Here is a 23289-nt window from a genome sequence, read left to right as displayed (position 1 = left end):
ATTTGTTACTCCTCCTCTGCAAAGCAGTCACTGAAGGGTGACCCGAGATTGTATCTCTTTCAGTTTCAAGAAGTGAAGGATTTGCTCATTCTGGTTCAGTTCGCGGAGTTGTAGCATATCATATTTTCCTTTAGGCAGTGGAAGTTATTGACTAGCATGTCACACACGTATTTATAGCAGATAAGCGTTGGAGCTCACCGAATCAACTATGCCTTATCATGGGACAACCTTAGTATGCTTCTTCTCTGTGAAGACCTAAGTTATCTCTGAATAATGCATGGTATAATAAATGTGCAGCATTTCCGAGTGACGCCACTGACGTAAAAGCAATTGTTTCAAGAATCTTTTGTAATGAAGAAGTTGGGAGAAGTGAGGTAATTGCACAGCAATGCAAGGTACTCATGGACTGGCTGGCTTGGGGGACAATTGCACCCCTGAGCCAGTGCAAATGTTTCAAACATGGAGGCCAAAGAGTCACGTAATGCTATATTTCCCTTGGTAAAAGCACATTGTCCAAGCATCTTTAAAGAAGGTGTGGTTGATATAGTGGAATGTGATGGGGTGAGGATGTTTAAGTGTAACAATGTTTTAGTGTCTATGTGTTTGTGAGTATGCGTGTGTGTTTGTTAGTGTGAGTGTGTTTATGCGTTATAATGAATGTGTGTGCTAGTGCATTTAGTAGCTTCCTTAAAGGCATACCCGTGAAGATTTCAGAGACAATCAACTTACGTTTGTAGGTGACCAACTGCAACCACAAATCTAATGGGAACACTGGAGTTTGAGCCTTTTTTGCTCTACCTTTTAACATGTGTTTGTGGCATTGATGCTTCATGCTGGACTAGCTGGAACAAGAACAAAAGCACAAAAAATTAATCTCTCGCTTTTACTGAGCACATAGATACCACATATATGCGGCATATACACTTTACACAGTCATCAGAAACCCTGAAATAATGAGCGTGCAAGGTTTTTAACAGTTGAACCAGGAAGCTGGGAACACAGGTTTTTTTTCTCTACCTTTACACATGTCAGACCCATTTTGAGATGGATGCTACCTGCTGGACTACCTGGCACAAGAAAGAAAACACACGTATGGTATGTCAGCATTACATAGTCACAAAACACTGCCAAATCATGAGAGTGCAAAGTAGTTTCACCTTTTTCTAAAGTTTAACCATTAGGCCCAAACCTTGATTTTGAAGGTAAAACTATCCTGTAAAATCAACGTAACGCCTTGACTTTGCTGCCAATTTTTTAAATTTTGACAATTAGGTTATTATATCTAGGGATTAGGGGATAGTGTAAGGCGTGGTGTGGGTCAGGGGAGGGCTGTCAGCATAAGGCCTGGGGGGCAAGTCTTGTCAAGTGGCCCTTTGTGCCACCGAATCAGCCCACCATCCATGCCCATCGCATATTGATGTTATGTGATGGGATTGGGAGTACAACACACATACGATGCCTGAAGCCACAATTTAGTGCCACTAACCCCTTTCAATAAAATATTGAAGATTGGAATAGAGTAAATAACACAAAACCTTTACTTTTCCTCTCACTGATTTCTGGGCCTAGAAAGTTTTGTCCTACAAGTTCAGTAGGGCGTTTTATCTCTGAGTAAGTAAAAAATAAATAGTTCTATTTATTCCTACAGTAGGTAAAGTGCCAGGAAACAGGCAACCAAATATATACACCAGGACAGGCTCTGCCACACCGACACCCAAACACACACACACACGCACACCAAGACAGGCTCTGTCACACTGACACCCAAACCAGACACACACCAGGACAGGCTCTGCCACACCGACACCCAAACACACACACACAACAGGACAGGCTCTGCCACACCGACACACAAAACACACACACCAGGACAGGCTCTGTCACACCGACACCCAAACCAGACATACACCAGGACAGGCTCTGCCACACCGACACACCAAACACACACACCAGGACAGGCTCTGCCACACCGACACACCAAACACACACACACCAAGACAGGCTCTGCCACATCGAAACCAAAACACACACACCAACACAGGCTCTGCAACACTGACACCAAACACACACCATGACAGGCTCTGCAACACAGACACCCAAACACACACACCATGACAGGCTCTCCCATTCCGACACCCAAACACACACACCAGGACGGGCTCTGCCACACCGACACACCAAACACACACACCAGGACAGGCTCTCCCATTCCGACACCCAAACACACACACCAGGATGTGCTCTTCCACACCGACACACCAAACACACACACCAGGACAGGCTCTGCCACACCAAAATGATTTTAAAGCGGCCGGCGTGTCTTACGGCCGCTTTAAAACTCGCAGCTGCATCGGCTGCAATCTCCCGGGTGGTGTGGGCTTTTGCCCCACATTAAAGGCAGCCCTGGTGTGGCCGCAACGTTCACTTCAGTGGGCGGCCACACGGCCGTTTAATTTAGATTCAGGGTAGCCTGGGGTTGGTCCTGTTAGTGGATAGTGATAGTTTTAGGTACAGTTAGAATAGAGTCAATGTAAAGTATAAGCAATAGGAATGACAAGATTAGGTCACTGGCTATTGATCAGTGAGACTGATCATTAATCTGTGACCTAAGGGGTTATTAATCAATGATCATTATACCTGGGAAATCTCTGGTTTTGTCCAAAAGCACTGTGTGAATATTGTTTTATATATTGCTGTACAATGGGTAAACAGGACATAACAAGTAGTATATAAAAATTTGACTTACAGAAACAATAGGTGAGGAGCTCCCTGCTGAAAGGAGCTTACAATATAGAGGTGAATCGCTGCCTCTCTGGGTCACAGCCTGAGGGACACCCCACTCCTCGCCCATAACCATTTCCCCTCCTATTCCCATACAAATATAAAGTGTTTGGGGCTAGCCATGCCAACAGCACCAGATGTCATTGGTCCTGCCCATTGATGTTGTTGGCCTGCCCACCAATGTCGTCAGACTACCCAAAGAGGGAGGGCTCTGCGAAGCTGGATCACATAGCAATGTATTATGGTAAGAAAAGAAAATGTTAAATGTTGTTAAATGAAGAAAAAAAATAAGTCAGATCATTTGTATATAACAAGTTGAGGCCACTGACATTGGTGAGAACGATCAATAATCAGTGATCTAAAGTGTCACTAATCAGAGATCCAGTTTTAACGAGTAACAATTATGTATTTAAACAAAAACATAACATTTTTTATCAATAATTTGTGGGTTTTTTTATTAACTATTATTGTTTATGGTTTTTGTCTTATGATGTGACTGTCCGTGTCCGTTGGAGTTTACCAAATAAACCAATGAAATGTTCCTTATCTCTTCTCCAGAACCATAGATTTTCTACCTATTAAATGAATTCAATTCATGTCAACAAATTGTCTGGCTGTTACTTAAAGGCGAGACGCCCATAATATCCATATCTCTGCTATCACAGTGTTAGCAACGTAACACCCATAATAACCCACAAGTATGTCCAGTGAAACTTCTTGTCTTCTTTGTATCTTGGGATGAAATACAAGAAAAACCTGTCTGGCAAATCTGCTGCAAGGGACAGTGTTATAGGGCCTAGTAAAATAATCTCTAAAGCTTTTCCAAAGCAAGGTGATAACTTTTCATATTCTACCAGAAACATTGTGTTAGTAAACTTTGTTTCTTTCCAGAAATATTGTAACTTATAATTCAAATACTTTCATTAAATCGGAACAAAAATACAGTATCGGTGAACATACTAATGGACACATTTTGGCGATGGTGGGTTCTGGACAGAGAATTGAAAATAGTAATAGGTGCAACGGTACAAAAGCTGGTCAAATCGGGTTTTATACGTACAGGCATTATGATATATTTTTTGAATAATATAGCACCTCCATATGTCGTAGCGCTGTATAAATGCCCTAAAATTAGCACCTACAACCATTCATATATTTATGTATATGATTGGTGCCTGAAATGTTGAGAATTAGACGATTTGCAATGATCCAGAATACCGGACTGGCTTGCAAATAAGGTTTAAGGCAAATTGTTTTATTAATTAGCAACAAAATAAGCACATTATTGATTTTGACATATGTGAATGTTGTTGTAAAGAAAAAGTAATCAAATTGTAAATGTGAAAAGACCTAGATAATGGAAAAAATGCAATTTAACAGAAGGTACAAAGTTGGCCAAAATGATTACAAAAAATCCACAACTAATGTAAGTAGGAAAGTACTAAATCTCTCTCCAACTAATATTTTAGTATGTTTCTGGAGATTTATATTTTACACTCATTTATAGTAGAGTGAAATAAATTGATGATTCCATAAACTAAGCTGTGTGATCCACTAGGTAACGTCATACAACTAAAAGATGTTTGCAGCGTTGCTGTCTTTCCTCCACCCAGTAGAGGGCGCCAGTATTTATCAGCTGTAATATTACGTCGCCATATTACTGTGGAGGGAGAAGGCGCTTTGCCGGCTTCATCGTGGAAGTTGCAATGAACTCGGGATCATAGAGTCGAAAACTGCTGCTAGAGCGTCGTAGTCTTGGCAATCTCCTCCACTTCCGGGTGCCGAAGCTGTCTATGCAAGAGGAAGGGAACTTGTTGGCTTTAGCTATACGGCGGCTGCATAACTGGCATTTACCTGGCCTGCCGGTGTGGGGGAAACCAGGCAGCAACAGGTGAGAAGCCGGCTACTTGTGAGTCCGTCTGTCGTGTGTCCGTATGTGTGTGTCTCGTATATGTAATGTGCAGCAACAGGTGGGAGCGCATGTAGGGATGTGTGTACACCTGGCTGCAGGAAGGTACAGTAACACGCGTGTACGTGTAACTTTATATGGAGGTTACAGCAACAAGTGAGACACCCCAATGCTGTTAATGCAGACACATATAACTTCACTGACAAATATAGAAAGGTTCTCATTGATTATTATTCAGATACTCAGCGGTGGGTCTCCCTGTAAGGGAGTTTAACTTTACCGAAAGAGTAGTAGGTAAGTGGAACAGCCTCCAAGCAGAAGGGCTAGGCTAACACAGTAAGGGAATTTGAATATGCTTGGCATCAGTCTATCCTGAATGTGATTCGTGACGAAGGATAAGACTGTATGATTTTTTTCTGTCGTTGAAATAAACCATTTATTCGTAGAGAAGAGCAGCAGACTCTGTATTTTAGTTTGGGAACTACTGCCTTTTTGCAGCAATGTTTTATAAACCTGGCTGACCCGGTGACTGCTCCTGGGTCACGTGAGTTTGTATTATGATGTTTATGTTAATTACGTTGTCATAGCGGTCTGTATGTTAATTACGTTTTAAAGCATAACTATGAATGAGCTTGTAGAGCACTGAAGCTGGGGAGGGGGATGGGAAACGGCCGCGCCGGTAGTTCTACCTGTCACTTGTGTGTCAGGCGGCTGGGAATCCAGTCCTTTCTGTACTTCCTTTTTATGGTACGTTCAGATAGTTATCGTGGTGTAACTTTGTTAATATTACTTCCCTGTATGGAGTTTCTCTTGGCTGTCGCGTTATGATTGTGTACAGATACAGCGGGCAGAGCTGCGCACGTTATGCTGCACGCATCGGCTCTGACGTATCGTCTTCTCTAGTTACTCCGCGTATTCGGTTGAATGAATTTGGACGTTCTTTCCCCTCCTGCAGGTGAAGCGATAGACTTAACGGTGTGCAGGTCGGAAATCGTACGTTATCCGCGGCTTCTGGAGGAGACCGCAGCGTTCCACTGATATTTACATGTCGGCATGCCTGGGAACTTTATAATTTAACTCTGAGACTTGAAGTATTAACCCTTTAATAGGCCATCGTGAAGATTTTATGTAGTTACTCTCCAAATATGTTACCCACATGGCTCTAATACTGGTCCTCATTAATTGAGTCACCTGCGTTCATAGAGGGTGATCAGCCATAACGTACTTACAGCGGTATATCTTATATAGGGTGACAGCAGTGTAGAATAGGAAGGAGTCAGCGCCGGACTGTGTGACCCCCGAGAGTTCCCAGGTATAGTTATCAGTCAGCAGCGGGCTGTGTGACCCCGGGACTCTGCCCCTGCATCCTGAGAATTGCCAGGTATAGTTATCAGTCAGCAGCGGGCTCTGTGACCCCGGGAGTCTGCCCCTGCATCCTGAGAGTTGCCAGGTATGGTTATCAGTCAGCAGCGGGCTCTGTGCTCCGGGACTCTGCCCCTGCATCCTGAGAGTTGCCAGGTATGGTTATCAGTCAGCAGCGGGCTCTGTGACCCCGGGACTCTGCCCCTGCATCCTGAGAGTTGCCAGGTATGGTTATCAGTCAGCAGCGGGCTCTGTGACCCCGGGACTCTGCCCCTGCATCCTGAGAGTTGCCAGGTATGGTTATCAGTCAGCAGCGGGCTCTGTGCTCCGGGACTCTGCCCCTGCATCCTGAGAGTTGCCAGGTATGGTTATCAGTCAGCAGCGGGCTCTGTGCTCCGGGACTCTGCCCCTGCATCCTGAGAGTTGCCAGGTATGGTTATCAGTCAGCAGCGGGCTCTGTGACCCCGGGACTCTGCCCCTGCATCCTGAGAGTTGCCAGGTATGGTTATCAGTCAGCAGCAGGCTCTGTGACCCCGGGACTCTGCCCCTGCATCCTGAGAGTTGCCAGGTATGGTTATCAGTCAGCAGCGGGCTCTGTGACCCCGGGACTCTGCCCCTGCATCCTGAGAGTTGCCAGGTATGGTTATCAGTCAGCAGCGGGCTGTGTTGTCTGCCTGTTGGCTTCCCGAGTAGTAGATGGAACAGATAGACTGCCGCCTCTCTATTGTTTCGTGAGCAAACAGTCGTTCTCGGTACCTGTTGCTAGCCGTGAGATAAGGAATAGGAAGCGATAGCATAAAACAGGATGCGAGGTTACGCTGGATCACAACTCCTGGGACTACCATAGCAGGAACACCGCAACATCTTCATATTCTTTACTAAAAGAAAAAGTGACATCACGCCCATAGATGCTAATCATTATTTTTAAATCAAGTTACTGTTTATTAACATTATGCTGTCTTAAAGACTTATGAGAGAATTATATTAACGATAGGTTAGTTATAGTTTTTATCTGTTGAATATTTTTTTTCTAGTTTTTTACTAGAATATAGGTGATGGTCTTATTCAACAACTTGTGCCAAGCCTGTTTGTTGCCCCATTGATGGCACCGTTGCAAGCTCAATAATTACCTTTATAAATAAACCAAATGTTTACAATGTGGCTAGGAAAAGATACGAGGGGAAATGTACTTTAATGTCCTGCTCGTTGCAGCATTCTGTTGGCAGCTGTCTCCTAAATGTGGAATCTTATGATGTGAGGAGCGTGGGTGATAGGAGGTTAAACCTTTTCTGCATTTTGGTGATAAATACCAAATTTACCCCAGATTTACAAACCCCCATGTTATCTGGCATTGTCCGCCCTTATAGAACACTTGGTTTAAATGGTGTAATCCTGCTTTGGTTGCGCACGTTCTTGTCTCTTGATGCTGTAGGCAAAGCTTCTAGGAGCCAAACAACTAGAATGGACTTTGACTGTTTGAAGGCAGAATAAAAATTGTGGCAGTCGCATTTTTTGATAAAGTCTATAAAACTACATGCCTGCTGCCAACGTTTCTCCGGGCGGCCATCGCGTAGTGAATCTGTACCGTGCAAAGTAAGGTGAAATGGTTTTGTTGGCCGAGGAACAGAATAGTATACTAATTTCTCTTTACTCTCCGGAGCGGATCGTTGCCCGGCCCAAATAATTAGCTTTATGTTTTTTGCTACAAACATCGTGTACTTTTAATGGATGCTTAAGTTCTTATTTGCTATCTTCTGTTTTCTTTTTCCGATGTTGTCGATAAAATGTTACGATTAGACTTTGGATAAGGCAGCAAGTGCATCCGGTTTATTTTAATCGGCAACAGTTTTTTTGGAAGGCTCCTGCTTATGTTTTCTAGAATGGATGTGCTCTATAGGAACTGTCCCGGCACGGTGCAGCATGTAGCTCCGGATAAACCTGCCTTTGGATCATTTTAGCCTTGCTTTTGGTGGGTTATGTACCATTTAAGCAGCCTGGAAGCACAAGGTGCCTGCTTAAAAATAATAATGATGATCTTACCCCCAGTACTAACATTTTATGCAATGGGTACCCATAATTCTAATAATAGCTGTCTATTCTATTAAATGCCATTAACACTCCTCACGTACCCCGCATGTTAAGGCTTCCAGTGCTGTATAAAAACCGTTTGTTACGTTTGGTCAGTTTTTGAGTGGAATATAATTTGGGGAGCAGGAGGCGGTGTATGTTTAGGTAATGGAATCCGTTACAGGTCAGTTGGGTTTTCTGTGTTTAAGAAGCGATAACATCTTAATCAGGTAATGGCGCAGATCAGAGCCCATCCTTCTTCTCCTATGAGTAACTTTACAATTATCCACTTGCAGAGAAGACTTCGGGAAAGTTATCGCGCAGGGCTTCCGGTGAACTGGTTCTTGCTCTGTAACATTTTACAAATGATTTACAATCAGTGGCTGGGATTAGGGGATTATTATTGAGCCTTGGCCTTTCAACAGAATATGATTACTCTTATTTATTTAGCGTCGTCATATTCGGCGGTACTCCAAAAGGACGCTCCAGCTGTCATATGTGCTTTTAGGTATCATATGTATGTGATGGCTAAATGCCCCCTATCGCCAATTGTGACGTTTCCCTTTCCCTGCCCCAGCCATCTGATTGACACAACACATCTCCTGCCTCGTGATATATTATGAAGAATATGTATTAAAGGGCTCAGGCATTTAAAGTTGCTGAGTCTGGCTTTGATATTATATTATTAACATGTTGTAGTTATAACAATGATCTGTTCTCGATCAGGAATGTAATATTTAGGCTCTGTGACTTGATGTCATTTTAAAACTTTTTTTTACCATTAAAAAAAAAAAGTAACGCGTCTGGCAGCAAAAACTGCTTCTGTCAGTGTACTATCGGCTAGCCCCAGATTATGTATTTTATATAGGGTTTTCCATAGTCATTTGCCATGATCTCTATTCTGTGGGTTTGGAGAGCTGGCCTTTTGAATGCTTTAAAACACATCGCCCTGACACTGTGCTGTGTAATCTGTAACAATAGCTGCAAACACTCCTGGCATCTCATTGTGACCAGTGTGGATAGAGAGCCCTGCAGACATAGGTTGGTGTCTGCCTGCAGGAGGCGCGGTGCGAGTGTGTGTGTGCGGTGTGTGCTGGGCCCTGGGACACATCTGCAGCCCCATCGCCGCTGCCGTGTACGTGTCCGCCACTCCCATCCTGATCATGGGAGGAACAAAGGAACGAGAAGAGAGGAAGGAGGAGGAGGAGGTGACGCAGCTGACAGACGCAGACTGAAGCACTGCCTGCTTCATATGGCCTGCGTCGTGTAATTACGGACTGGATTATTCCGCGTTTATATATACATTTATAGAAATTTTATAAATGTATTTCTTTTCCATGACTTTACATTTTCTGTTCAGTGAAAATAAAAGCACATATGAACGTAGAAATGCTGAATGTTGAAGTTGCTGCAGTGGGGTTCAGACAAGTTGGTGTTAGCGCCTTTTTTAATCTAGGTGTAATTAATAACATTTTCCTGACTTATACCTCTGATTTTGTAATTGTTTTTGGTAATAATTTGTTTTTTTTGTTTCATGGCGAAAAAAGAGAAAAAGCTAATCGTGAAATATAACAATCATAGCACGCTGCACCTAATTATACTTTCTACTCTGTCATGGGTATAGTGTGGAGAAGTCATGGCAAATCTCCAGGGAAATGTTCCATATTATATAAATGTTTGGGAAATGTTATATTATATAGCAGGCGGAGAAGTGCCGGTATTTTTTCTCCTTTGGTGATGGGCCACACTTTTTATGGATAAATGCGGAGTAAGGAGGCAAGTCTCTGCACACCATATATAATATATCATATAATGTGTGCTTGATGTAGCTTTTAGGTTAGATCACGCTGGCAGTGGGCATCTGCAGGGTCACTTCTGCACACGGGGTGCGTTTGGCTAGAAGTAGAAACGCATTGAGGTTCATCGGATTGCTGGGGTGTCCCTTTAAAGCCGCCAGCATGCGATGTAATCTTCCTGATGTTCCTATCTGCTGTGGAGCTGAAGGAATCTGGGGATCGTTCATTACGCTCCATGTGACAGATTTGATTTAGGGCTTAAATGAATGACTTTAGAATCTCTAATGGAATTTGTCGTGGTTAGTAACGACACAATAAAGGAACTTTGATGAACTCTCTACAAATATGAACAGTGATTTAGATCCCTGTGAAATGTACGCACAGCCTTTCTGACAGTTTGTGTGCTTTTGGTTCCATTAATCATGCCGTGACACTCTTGCTTAAATTTTTTTTTTGTTTAAAAGAGCCCCTTTTTTTGCATGATTTTTTTAAATTTTATTTTGTTGAGCTACTACACAGTGCTTAAAAACAAAGAAAATGTTGTATCTGTACTATACTCTACATATTTACTAAATTAAGCGTCCCCCCTCCATTAAGATTTTCCTGCTTTGTTGTTAAGTTGGGGCAAGAGAGGAGAGAACTTTAGGACAGAAAATAAATCGTAATGCTGGCCCTGCCACAAGCCGCCATCAGTCTGAGCTTTCGTGGAATGATTCTGGCTGGACCAAATGGTTATCTGCGACACATTGTATGCTTCTATTACTTTTCTAAGATGAAAGGCCTCGTATAAATGGATGCAATCCATAGTCCATTCATCTTGTGACAGATAATAAGAAAACATTACACTCATTCATTGGCAGAGCGGTGTTTTCATGTTCCATCTATGATTGTTCCTGCGCAAGCAAAACAAAAAAGCACCTAATTACCGGCGTGCATTACAAGCAGCTTTCTTTTATTGCTTTATATTCCAACAGCCAAGGGTTTGGAGAATGGATGCAGGGTTTATTGTTCTTTTCTGATGTTTTTTTCCCTATATACGTGATTCAGTGACTTGTGTCGTAAGCCAGTCATCGATTTCCGTCAAGTAGGCCTGTAAAGTAAAGCAGGTGGCCATGAATGACCGTGAACTGTGACTATACTTAGCACTTTTTCATGCTTCATTTTTCATGCTTCATCATGCCGCCTTGTTGCCAGTAGAGCTGAAGAAGTCCTCTTGGTGCTTTGTGCGGTTAAGCGGTTTGTTTCTCCTGTTATCAGTTAAATTATATTGTGACAGTGTTTGACATTGGCCAGCCATTTCTGAGAGAATGAAGGTTTTTTTTTTCTTGTACTAGGCAGCCATTGCCCCTCTTCATTCATTTCTTAATAGTGTAATAATAAGCTGAAATTCTTACTGCAGGCTGCTGTCTAATTCTACTCAGAAGGAAAATGAATTGTGATCCTCGTGTGCCGCAGAGCTAATAACCGCTTTTATAATTGACTTGGCGATTCATGCGGCCGCGTCTACAGAAGAATAACTCAGGGAGCTGTTATTGATCAAGATTGTATTCATGGCTGACTGCATGTAATTCGCTCACAGCCTTTCCGGTGGTTTCCGGGGCTAGAGATCCATTTGGTGGGGTTGGGCTTTCAAACCGTTCTTCTCACAATCTACGTTTTATTAATTGCGTGGACAGCGTTTGCATCCTAGCTATTTTTTCCTTCTCTGGGACAGATAATTTCATATTTTTATGTGGCCAGATGTTGAACTATAAATCCCATGATGCTCAGCTAGCTACAGTCTCAGCCAGTGTTCTCTGCCGGCAGAAATCCATGGGGATTGCAGTTTCTGGAGGACTATCTGCGAGCTGCCACTGATTTAGTCGTTGGGAAAGTTCCCCCATGAGAAATCTTTAAACAGTAATAGATCCGAGGAATTAACTCATGAATGTGCTGTTCAAAAAGATGGGCAAATTCGCAGTGATCAAGTTAAAAGCTGAAGTGTTTTTTAAGCACAGTTTAGTGAATAAACCCCTAGGTCTGGAGAACCGGGCAGTGGCCGTCATGAAATCCTAAGGTGTTAGGGGCTTCACAGTAAAACTGCATGCTGACCTTATCTGTTTTACTTTCAGATATGTCTGAGAACACCACTGAGTCTGCTCCTAATGATGCGACATTACCCGAGTCTGAAGATGTTATTTCTGACCCCGAGGTCTGTTATTTAGCTCCATAAAGAGATTAACTAAGATTGCATAAGTGGCGTGATTATGATTATTTTAATTATTTTTTAATTTATGCTTCATAGCAGAGACTCAAGCAGTCAAGCAATAATGATTATGTGGTGCAGGTCACAATTTTGTCTCCCGCACCATTCATTCAAAACCAATCATTCACTCTACACAAATCACTGGAGCTATATAAATAAAAGTTAATACAATAATCTATGAATTTTTTTTTTTTTTTTTTTTTTTTTTTTTTTTTTAGCAGTTATACCCTCTGATCTGTTGTATGGATTGTTACATATAGATTTGTATATGGTAGGTGTGTGCTACTACATCCATCCAGCAGGGGCAGCAGAGTCCACTGACATCCAAGTATAGCTTTTACATAAAAGCAACAATTTCTCCTTAGAAAGAGCACTGTTTACTGACACTTTCTTACTGGTCCAGTCACGTCTGATCGAAGAGAAGATCATACGTGGAATCCAGCTGGTGGCAGACTCTTACTGAGCCCTTAAACAGAAGCCCTGTTCTTTCTTATGAAATGCTACTGATCTCTAGTATGAATTATGATTGTGTTCTGCGGGCAGCGGCACCAATCGCTGGCTCAATGAACACAAACCATATAATTGTTCGCTAGCTATACCTAATAAGAGCAGAGATCTCACTGCTTTTGTTGGTGTAGGCATACTAGTCTTTCACCCTGTTTCTAGCAATCAATATAAGTAAAGTATATTTTCTGAAAACCCCTATAAACAATGCTTTGACTGTGTGTTTTCTATCTTTATAGATGTGGTAAGAACATTGATCAAGTTTTCCACCTCCTATACCTATGGGGTTTTTTTGTTTTCGAAAAATTCAGTGTGTATGTAATATATATGGAGCCTGAAGTTGCAGTTCTCATTCCAGAAATCCCACCAGCAGCTTTAGCAGTCTTGGTTATCAATAGGGGAATTATCTGTGGTTTTTCTCCAATATCTGGGAAGAGTACACATCGTGTGTTTAATTTTGCATCAGTGTGGTGAAGAGTGGTCGATATGAGTGTAACTTGGTCAGGCCGAGTGTGATTAAGAATGGTCAATGTGTTTGTATCCGTCTGATTAATAGTGATTGATGAATATGTGTCTGTGGTGAAGAATGGTGTTTGTGAAATTGCCTCAGTGTGTGTGGTATGTGTATATATATATATATATATATATATATATATATATTATTTCTGTGGCATGGCATTATTTGTGTCCGTTGACGCAAGCATGTGACCGAAAGGAACGTACTGTATCACCTTCACTTGCATTTGTGGCTATTACACGGGTGACTAACCCAGGGCAGTGTCCCCTCGCTGGTGCCACAGCATTTACTGTAGCTTTTCAAGTGGATAAACTAAACAATTCCCAAATGAGAATTTCGTAGTTATGTTTTCTGGTGCTACTTACAGGCAGATCAGCTGCCAGGAAAGTGAATGATTTTTATGTCTAACTGAGACGCTGCTTGTTTCACAGAAACCAGAGCAATAAGGAAAAATGGACATTACGGTCCCTTTTATTATTCATCTTATCCATTGAATCATTGCTGCTGTTATTAAAATCCAAGGAAATGCAGTACCTGAATACACCAAAATTCAAATAGTCTTGCACGAATTTCCATTGGTCGCTCAGAATAACGATCCTGTCTCTGGTAGTGAGAAACGTTCAACCCTTTGCGTTTAGTCTGCTAAACCTTCATTCTTTGTCGTTGCCGACGGTCGCCAGCAGATGCTGCTGTTAGAATAGCAGATAATAAGGGAGAATGTCGTCATGTGATTCTTTCACACGTTCTTTTGGTTTGCAGCTTTATTTCTGGAATTAATAATTACCCAGGAGATTTAATTTATTTAATTATTCAACTGTTTTTATAATTTTATATTTTTGTGTAAGACGACCAGTGATCCGTGACTGGCTGAATGAACTATTATTTGTTAAAAAAAAAGGCTTTCTGTATCCAAACAAAATCAAGCTGGTACTTTAAATGGCCCTTAATATACACAAATGTGTCCAAACATGGTGGTAATACTGGTAAACCATCGTTATACTGGGTTTGCTGGGCCTTGAATGAAAATGATTTGAAAGTTTCTGGATCGGGAGTCAGTTATGAAAGTGTAACTATGAGGGTGATTTGTTTATCTTGGTATAGCATGTATGCATACTTTACAATCTTTTATTGTTGTTTATTTGAACATTGTGCATTTAGTGCCAACATATACAGGATCGCGTGTAATTGATCTTCTGCAATGATTAATGTGTATCCAGTGTTGGTGGGTAACTACCTGTTGGCTACCCCTCGTATAGACCTGCGTTTATTGTGAAGTTGTGCAGAAATGTCACATGTAATATTTAATATATATATATATATATATATATATATATATATATATATATATATATATATATATATATATATGTGTGTGTGTGTGTATATATATATAAATATATTATATGTGAAGGGTTTTCGTATACACAAAATATTGTTTTATATATAAACATGTATGTACCTGTATTGGCGATAGCAGAACTGCAGATGTGGGCATAGCTTGGTTTCTCAAATGTTTCTTTTGTTTTGTTTTGTTTTTTTGCATGTTTTGTGTTCTTTTCTATATGTTGTGTTCTATACTATGAAATCATTTCATAGAAGTGGAATTATGTCCTGATACAGGTCCTGATATATAATATATACACATACACACACACCAACCCCCCCCCCCGAGGAATAGGCATTCACCATTTCACAGGAAGAAATAGTATGTTGAGTGGAGTTTGCAGCAGCTAATGATTTGATATCTAATTCTTATTTACTTTTTGCAGCAGCGTACAATGGCTGAAGACTCACCAAGAAGCACAGCTGCTGAAATACCCGTTACCAGCAATGGAGAGATTGACGATCCAGAAGAACACGGCTATAACTTGGTAACTAGATTTCCTGCTCGTCTCCTGTTCCACTTATTACCATAAGACATACGTGGAAGACCGGGCCAGAATTCCTCCGCGGCACCGGGAGACCGAACAATAACTACGGGAAGCATTTTATTGCTGTTGCTAAAGTTGGCATAACTAGGTTTTGAGTCTAATGAGCATCTATTGTTTCACACGAGGCCAGTGGCTGGTGCATAATTAACTTTAATAAGCGAATGACATTTTGCATAGCTATGTGTTGTTTCATCAGTTACATTGTCTTTTATCTAATATTGGGTTTTGGTTGAAGATCTAATAACCTTCAGTGGCAAAAGTATGCAACAATACAGTAATTCAGACAGGAGGCACTGTTTATGAAGCTGTAAACCATAGAAAGTGCACTGTCCTGGGCTGAGGTATGCTTGTGCAGTTAAAGCCACTATGAGAATCCAAGGTGTGAAATGTATAGGTACGCTATAACACCCACTAATCGCCGTCTGCAAGCTACGGCAAACATTGTTTCTTCAGACATTCAGACTCCATATCGCTTAATTAACCTCTCATGTTTCAGTACAGCGCGTAAACGGATTGCTGTCAGTCACCTAGGAGGAAAAATAAAACTTTGGATAAACCTTACAAAACAAGAGGGCTGGGGTATTTTTATACGAGCAAAGTATGCCAACAGGTTTATTTTTATAGGCAGCAGGGAGAGGCTGCAGCAAAATAGTAGGTGCAGCAAATCTGGCAATGAGGCAATCCTAGGGACCTGTCATTTTAGCTTAAATTCTTAATCAGCCTTCGGGCGCATTCAACTTCCCTGTAAATACTAACCTGTAGGTTCTCTTTTAATTAGATTGCTCAAGCGCTGGGAGAAGTGAAAGGCTTGCTTGGGTTTGATGCAAAATGTTTTTCTGCACCCGCGGTAGTTATGTCACTGATCATCCCATGATTTTTGACCAGGGCATTGCTACGGACAGAAATAATAAATGCTATATAAAGTGGAGCAGTATTTAAAATAAGCGCAAAGAACTAACTTCAAGCGCTACGTAAATTGTTGGCGATGCATAAATAAAAGATAATAATAACTATGCTGAGTGAAGTACAGAGTTTTTTTTATGTCTGCCAAGTAAAGAGAAGAAAATACTTCATTTACCTTCTGTCTAGAAGAACTTGCAGTGTCGTCAGCTGTCAGGACTGGTCATGTATCGTGGTGGCCCAATGAAGTGGTTCTAATGCATCATAGGAGGACCTTTTTTTTTTTTTTAGGGCTTCTAGGATACGTTTTTCTTTGTTATTGATTAGGTAGGCAGTTTTTTTATTTTTGTATTTTTCACTTTCAGCTGGTTAGGTTGGTATGTGATTTACGAGGAAGATGATTATAGTGTTTGGAACCTGGTCATATGCTGCAGAACATGAATCATAGAAGCACAACCAGCTTAAGCTCTAAAATGTCATTACTTGCTATGCATGTTGGTTCTTCCACCAAACTATAATAACCTCCAGTGTTAAAATCTTTTTGATGAACCGATATAAAACTGAATTAGTAATACCGTAGGAGAGGAAAATAATACATAATAAAATGCCTTCCAACCTTCCGAGTTTAGATAGCTATGCTATGTGCCGGTTAATTTTGTTTTACCGTATTTATGTAGGTCAATATCTAATGTGTGTTCCAGTTTTTCTATATATACTTCATAAGTATCTTGTACAGTGACTTAAAGCACTACAAAAACCCCAGTTAGTAAGTGTCCACAATAAAACCGTTCCATGGAGTCTTATACCAGGTTGACTCATGCTGACATAAGCCTAACTTTATGTGATATATGGTAAGTTCCTAATAGCTTTACATTGCTCATCTACAATGTATTGCATGGGATCCTCAGTATGTGATACAAAGCTGGGCAACGGGGACTCACGCCGTGTAATTGACAGATATGCAGACCTTGACACCCCACTGTATAAGGGATTGACTCTGATTGCCCCCAATCACAGTTCAGTCAGAATCTCGTGGTATGGCTTTATTTCAACCAAGAAGGCAACTTTCCACCTGATCTGTGCCTTACCGGGATCAGTGATTTGGTGCTTGTGGCATAACGTGTGTGATATGGTCATCTAAGATTCCATTAGTATTGAATTTTTTTCTTTCCAGAAGTTGTCTCCTGTTTATTCTTTTTTTCTAGTTACAGTTATTCTTGATACTTGTATTAATAATCTGGTTGCACCACCAATCTTGACCTTGTACGTAGAAAAACACCGAAGGACCCATTGTTATGCCGTGTAATACACTTTAAAATGTTGAATAGAACAGGCACTTGTATAATATGTGTAATTTAGATTTAAGGATGTAAAATATTTTTATACCCGTGGTTTCCTAAACAGCATTTTTTTTTCTCTACTTTTATTGTGTTTGGCCGTAAATACTTTGTGTGTGGTTTTCCTTCCAAGCTTTCTCTTTTTTCTTTTTTCAGAACACAAAAGCGTAGGTCTAGGAAACAAGTCTTTCCCTGCTTTCAAAAGTAATAAAAAAAAAAAACTTCTGCCCCACTACCCTCAGCTTCAATATAAGTCTGCTCTATTAGGTCTTTAGTGTGTTCCTTTCGCTGCTAGTCATAGTCCTGGTGGCTTTGCCAGCGTGCAGTGTGTGTGTGTGTGTGTGTGTGTGTGTGTGTGTACGCACAGATGTTGGGTGATTATGCCATCCCCTTGCTCCCTAGTTTAGTGACCTTTCTTTTGTTCCGCTGGATAGCAAGAGAGGACAGCAGGAATGACTAATTGGAATAGCTGTGTCTGCGTATTTGAAGTAGGAAATCCATTAGACCGCTTTGTGCTTTATTCCCTTAATTGCAGCTCTTAAACTTCTCCATGTTCTTCAGCATGAATAGTGTGGGAAAAGTAACTTAATGACATTTTAATGCTTTTACCCCCCCTTTTTTCACTTTTGAGATGAAGACTGCTGTATACAGTAACAAAGTTGACTTTAGGGGGTGCAGGTTTTTAGTTTTAGTGTATCGGTCTACAGTGACCTTCAAAGTATTTGATGTAATCGGCATACTCTGCCAAGATTGTATTTTTTAAAATATACAAAATAAGTGGATATCCATAATCTTCAGTGATTAGTTTGCTCTCCAGTCATACATAGGCCTGTGTTAAGCCAGCCATCAGTGGCCAACCATGTGATAGATTCCCAAATGAATCTTAATAGAACCGCAAGAACAGAGTATCTGTAAGAACTATGAAACTAATAATGAATCCTCAACTCGGTCTAATCTTAAGTAAGCTAGAGTTTTTATCCTGTTGCTTATTTGATTGTAAGAATTTGGTCTAATATACAAACTCTAGGACACCATTGGCTTTACCAGCGTATTTACTACATGCTTTGCCTGAAGCCGGGGTGGGGGTACATGCAGCAACCCGTGTTAGAGGAGTTACCTCAGAGATGAGCGCTTGAAATGAATCCTTATCAAGGGCACCTGAACTTTCCACAGCGTTACAGGGCCTCATGAAAACGCCAGCACATGTTTGGTGGTCAGATAATGTTATAAATTGTAGTGATAGCTACAATTATAGATCTCGTGTTTCCTTTTTTGTCCATCACAGCTATGATCAGTTTAATACTACCATTTGTTTTATTAATGCATATAGTGATGCTCACGTCCAACGGGGTTTATCAGTATTATGAATTAAATGTATGTATATAAAATGTAAAATACAGTAACATAATGCTCAAATGTACTTTAAGGTAGCATTGTGACATGGCTTTTTGTTCTCTTCTCCAGGACCTAAAGAGATCAATACCTGCTGGACTTGGTCTTTCGGAAACACAGATCACGTCCCGTAGTTTAGACGGCAATAATGAAGGAATTATCGAGGCTGGTACCCTTCAAGGTAAGAGGTGTTAAACATGATGTCTAGTAAATGATTACCTCATCATATGAATTAAACTGACACTGTTTTATGGGATTTACTAAATAGTGTTCACGTCAAAACTGTTGACAGAGACATTGAAATATTTAGTTATGAAGTGTTCGGACAATTGGACAGCTTTCTAATGTTTCACGCGAGATGTAGATTGCTCTGATGCCATTATTTTTTCTATCCCAATATAACTAAACTGCAAGATATACCATAGTAAACAAAGAATGTGTATTCATTTTTTCCTTTACCATAAAATGGACCCAGCACAATGGTATGAGCCTTCCATTCTTCTGCGTGTGCCTTTACCACCCGGGTTTTGATTAGAAAAATGGAATCATGCCTTTGGAAGATAACCAGACTTCTTGAAACCATGTTTTCACCTGTTTGGATTGTCTTATCGTTCTCGTTATGTCTGTTGTTTCCCTGACAAAGCAATATTAGGATTAGGGTGATTTGATCAATTTCCGACATGCGTTATTTCCTAAATACATTATCTGTCAGTACGCGCCCTTAGGCAGGCGGAGGATTGACGAAATGTCCTGTACTTTTCGCACATAAATGCCTATACGTTTTTCCTTCTTGCAGAACAGTTTGTATGTTTTTAAAACGTTAAAACACCTAGCAACAAGGTGACAAATCATACGTTTGTATTACACAAAGTAAATTACGGGCGTTTACATAGGTACCCCAAAATATCTTGCTATGTTTCTGTGATACGAGAGTAACTGCCCTTTTAACATATTCTGCAGTATTCCTGTTTCATGTTTACTATTTCTAACACTAGCCCAGATGGAACTGCAAATTTTGGACTGTTTTGCCCCTTTTTTTTTTCTTCACAATTTTCTCATTTTGTAAAATGCTCAGCCTGTACTGCTAACATTTATTTAAACATTCTAGCTATTGGCCTTAAATTGGCTTACCTATTTTGGTAGGTATTGGCTTACCTATTTTTTGCACTTCATTGCAAAACATACATTTTATATTGTCAGTCCACTGCACATAATTGTCTCATCTGCCACGTTTTATGGTTACTTGGCAAGCTGAACAATGTGCTTAGCAAGGCCCCCGAGTAACACCCAGGCTGAGTAATGTGTAATTACGTTGTTAGAACACATCAACTATGGGCCAAACCTATTTATACCAAGCTACTCTTTGTACTGCATGTAAAGCAAAACGCAGCTTTGTATATAAAATATTTGGATCAACTTAACACTTGGGTAGAATGAGTGGTTACTGCAGTAGGTTAGTATATAATAATCTACACGCCTGTATGATCTCCAGTTTATCTTGGTTTAATGCAGTATGCCAAAGCTCACATTACTGAAACATGATCAAAATGTTTATGAACCTGTGCATTTCAAGGAGCTGGCATTTCCTTAAAGGCGTATTAACAATATCTATTAACAATATCTGCTCACAACCATATTTGCTCAATTATAAGACGACCCTGATTATAAGATGACCCCCCCAAAATTTGAATTAATTTAGGAAAAAAAGAAAAAGCCTGAATAAAAGACTACCCTATGTAAACACTTTTTTCATATTTAATAAAAACTCAGTCCCAGTTATGCGCATCTGCCCCCTTATACCCACTTATATACCACTTTACCCTCCCTTATATACCACTCTGCCCCCTGGTGTGCCTGTTAACCCCCTATATGCCACTCTGCATCCAGAAAACCATTGAACCCCATCCCTATGCCACTCTTAACCCCTCCCGACTTACTAGTACGTCCCTTTACTTGTGACCCATGCTTCAGACTCCCTGGTGTCTAGTGGGGCAGCGGCTGGGCTGCTGCCAGCACTTCTGCCGGGGCTTCTATGGTGTGCTCCGTCTTAGAAGCCCCCCAGAGGAAGTGCCGACAGCACCAGATGCTGCCAGAGAGGGGGGATAAGTGTCCCCTGCAGCGCTGCGGGGGATCTGGATCTTAGTCTTATAATCAGACCTCTATTTGAGGTCTGATTAGAAGACGACCTCGAATATAAGACGAGGGATATTTTTCAGAGCATTTACTCAACAAAAAACAAAAAAACCTAGTCTTATAATCGAGTAAATGCGGTAAATATTATAGCACAGCGCTCACCACTTGTTCACATTCACCCTTTTATAGTGGCCCAATGCATGCTATGTTTGTATGGATCTAAAAGTGATGAAATTGTTTTTAATACTAAACAATATTTTTCAATTACGCGTTTCTGTACTTGAGAATTACAGTATTTAATAAAGTGAGTATGGACTCATGGGCTCTCAAATTAGCACCAGTTTCCACGCCTGTAGAACCCTATCAGACTAGGTTCTTATTCATAAAAAACTGAGATCATCTACAATGCTGTTCTTGAACATCACACAGACATGTTGCCTTATAACATAGACTTGGAAAGAATGAGTATTCCACGACTGTTTCATCATCCATTAGCAATAAATGCAACATACCGTATTTATCGGCGTATAACACGCACTGGTGTATAACACGCACCCCCATTTTAACAAGGAAATTTGAGTAAGAAAAAATAAGTTTAAACTTGGAAGCTATGAACTTAATGTTGGAATAATGTTTATAACATTATAACATTTATTATAATGTAATAAAAGAAATAAAGAATAAAGAAAAAGCACAAAAAAAACTTCATCAGAATCACTGCTATCTGGGAAACCACACACACTCAGACACACACAGTAAGACACACTCAGACACACACACTGAGACACACACACACTCAGACACACACACTCAGACACACATGCAGCCAGACACACACTTAGACACACATACACAAACACACTCAGAGACACACACACAGAGACAAACAAACACACTCAGACACACACACACTCAGACACACACACATTAAATTTATGTATTACTCCCTAGCGTTTGGGAGATCTGGTATGGGTCCTCTTTATCTTCCAGCATTTTACTTTTTGTGCTGATGCCGGGGCCGGAGTGACGTCATCACCCGGCTCCCGGCATCAGAGAGGGTGCGCGAGAGAGCTGTGCAGGGGAAGATTGTGCAGCTCTAGGATTTATCGGCGTATAACACGCAGGTAGGGTTTCAACTTCATATTTTAGTTTAAAAAAGTGCGTGTTATACGCCGATAAATATGGTAATTCTTGAAATATTAATTTGAAATATTTAGAAAAGAAAATCTAATTTCAGATTTTATCTGACCCTGCTATCTTATACTTTCTTTTCCTGGATTCATATCTTCCTCATGCAAGGGATCCTTATACCGTACAGACCATAAAATAATGTTCTAGTTTAATTCTTCCCATCATATGAGATAAATGAATAACCTTGTTCTCATGCTGGTTCCTTTTTATAACACTACTAAATTTTACCACATAAGTACTCTGGAGCTGTATATCTGCCTCATTAAAGATTTGTGTAATCCTTCATAAACCTATATTTCAATAAAAAAAGTTACATTTACAGCTTTTTAAAGCTTTGCATTTTATTCCTGTGTTGTATGGGTGGGTATGACATCAGCTTCGACTGTGAAAGATCTACCTGTCAAATGGCAATTATAGTAGAATACAGGCTTATTCTTTGGAGATCTTTTATGTTACTTTCAATCATTTTGTTAAACTCAAAAGACCGGCAAGTCTAAAAGCTCCATGTCGTCTTGAAACTACTACTAAACGTTAACCCTTGCCTCCCACACAAGGCTGCTAAATTAGGCTGAGGTTAGAGCACATGAGGGTATTGGAACAACTAATGAATTTCAGACAGCCTATCATAGAATTGATTATGACAAGACTACAGGCATCAAGGGCAAGCCTTGACAAACCACATGTAACCGGGATCCATAGCTACCAGGAATGATACTTCAGGTACATCTGTGTCCCGAGTCGAGTAATGTAAGTCAAAATAGAAAGAAAGATGTATGTGTAATGAGTTCCTCCACTTGGAGCTTGGTAAACCCTCCCTGTGTCCTCTTCCTCCTGCTGTGTGCCTTGGTCACCATAACGCAATTTTAAATTACACTAGGGCTGCAACTAACGATTATTTTCATAATCGATTAGTTGGCTGATTTTTTTTTGATTAATCGGATGAATAAATGTAAATTTTTCGTTTAAATAATGTATTGAACAAACTGAATGTAAAAAACAAACAGCAGAATAAAACATTTCTTGTTTTAATTTCCCAACCTGTCCCCCCAGTTATGCAAATTTGAGCCCAGGCTTGCCACACTGCCTCCCAGATATGCCTTATACCCCCCCTGATATGCCACTCTGCCCCCAGATGTCACATGACTTATGATGGTTTTCATTTCAGACTTGAAAATCCTACTCTAAAGATCTAAAATATCTGCATATAATTAATTACTCTCTTTT

The 23289-nt window shown here is 40.6% G+C and overlaps 1 protein-coding gene across 5 annotated transcripts in view; it reads left to right on the top strand.

Moving 5' to 3' along the window:
* The first annotated feature begins 4538 nt into the window (after positions 1-4538).
* Positions 4539-23289, top strand: part of ARFIP1 (ADP ribosylation factor interacting protein 1) — a 43782-nt gene continuing 25031 nt past the window's right edge. For 2 of the 5 annotated variants that reach the window (XM_053460521.1, XM_053460493.1), the window contains exons 1-4: positions 4539-4672; positions 12027-12106; positions 14951-15052; positions 18814-18922. In XM_053460521.1, coding sequence (XP_053316496.1) covers positions 12029-12106; positions 14951-15052; positions 18814-18922 — 289 coding nt within the window. In that variant the 5' untranslated portion in view covers positions 4539-4672; positions 12027-12028. The remainder of the gene's footprint in view (positions 4673-12026; positions 12107-14950; positions 15053-18813; positions 18923-23289) is intronic. The other 3 variants (XM_053460500.1, XM_053460514.1, XM_053460508.1) reach the window with 3 other exon arrangements.

This window comes from Spea bombifrons, chromosome 1 (assembly GCF_027358695.1).
Source record: "Spea bombifrons isolate aSpeBom1 chromosome 1, aSpeBom1.2.pri, whole genome shotgun sequence".
Taxonomy (NCBI): domain Eukaryota; kingdom Metazoa; phylum Chordata; class Amphibia; order Anura; family Pelobatidae; genus Spea; species Spea bombifrons.
Note: the sequence above shows the minus strand (reverse complement) of the source record. Positions and strands in the feature narration are given on the sequence as shown.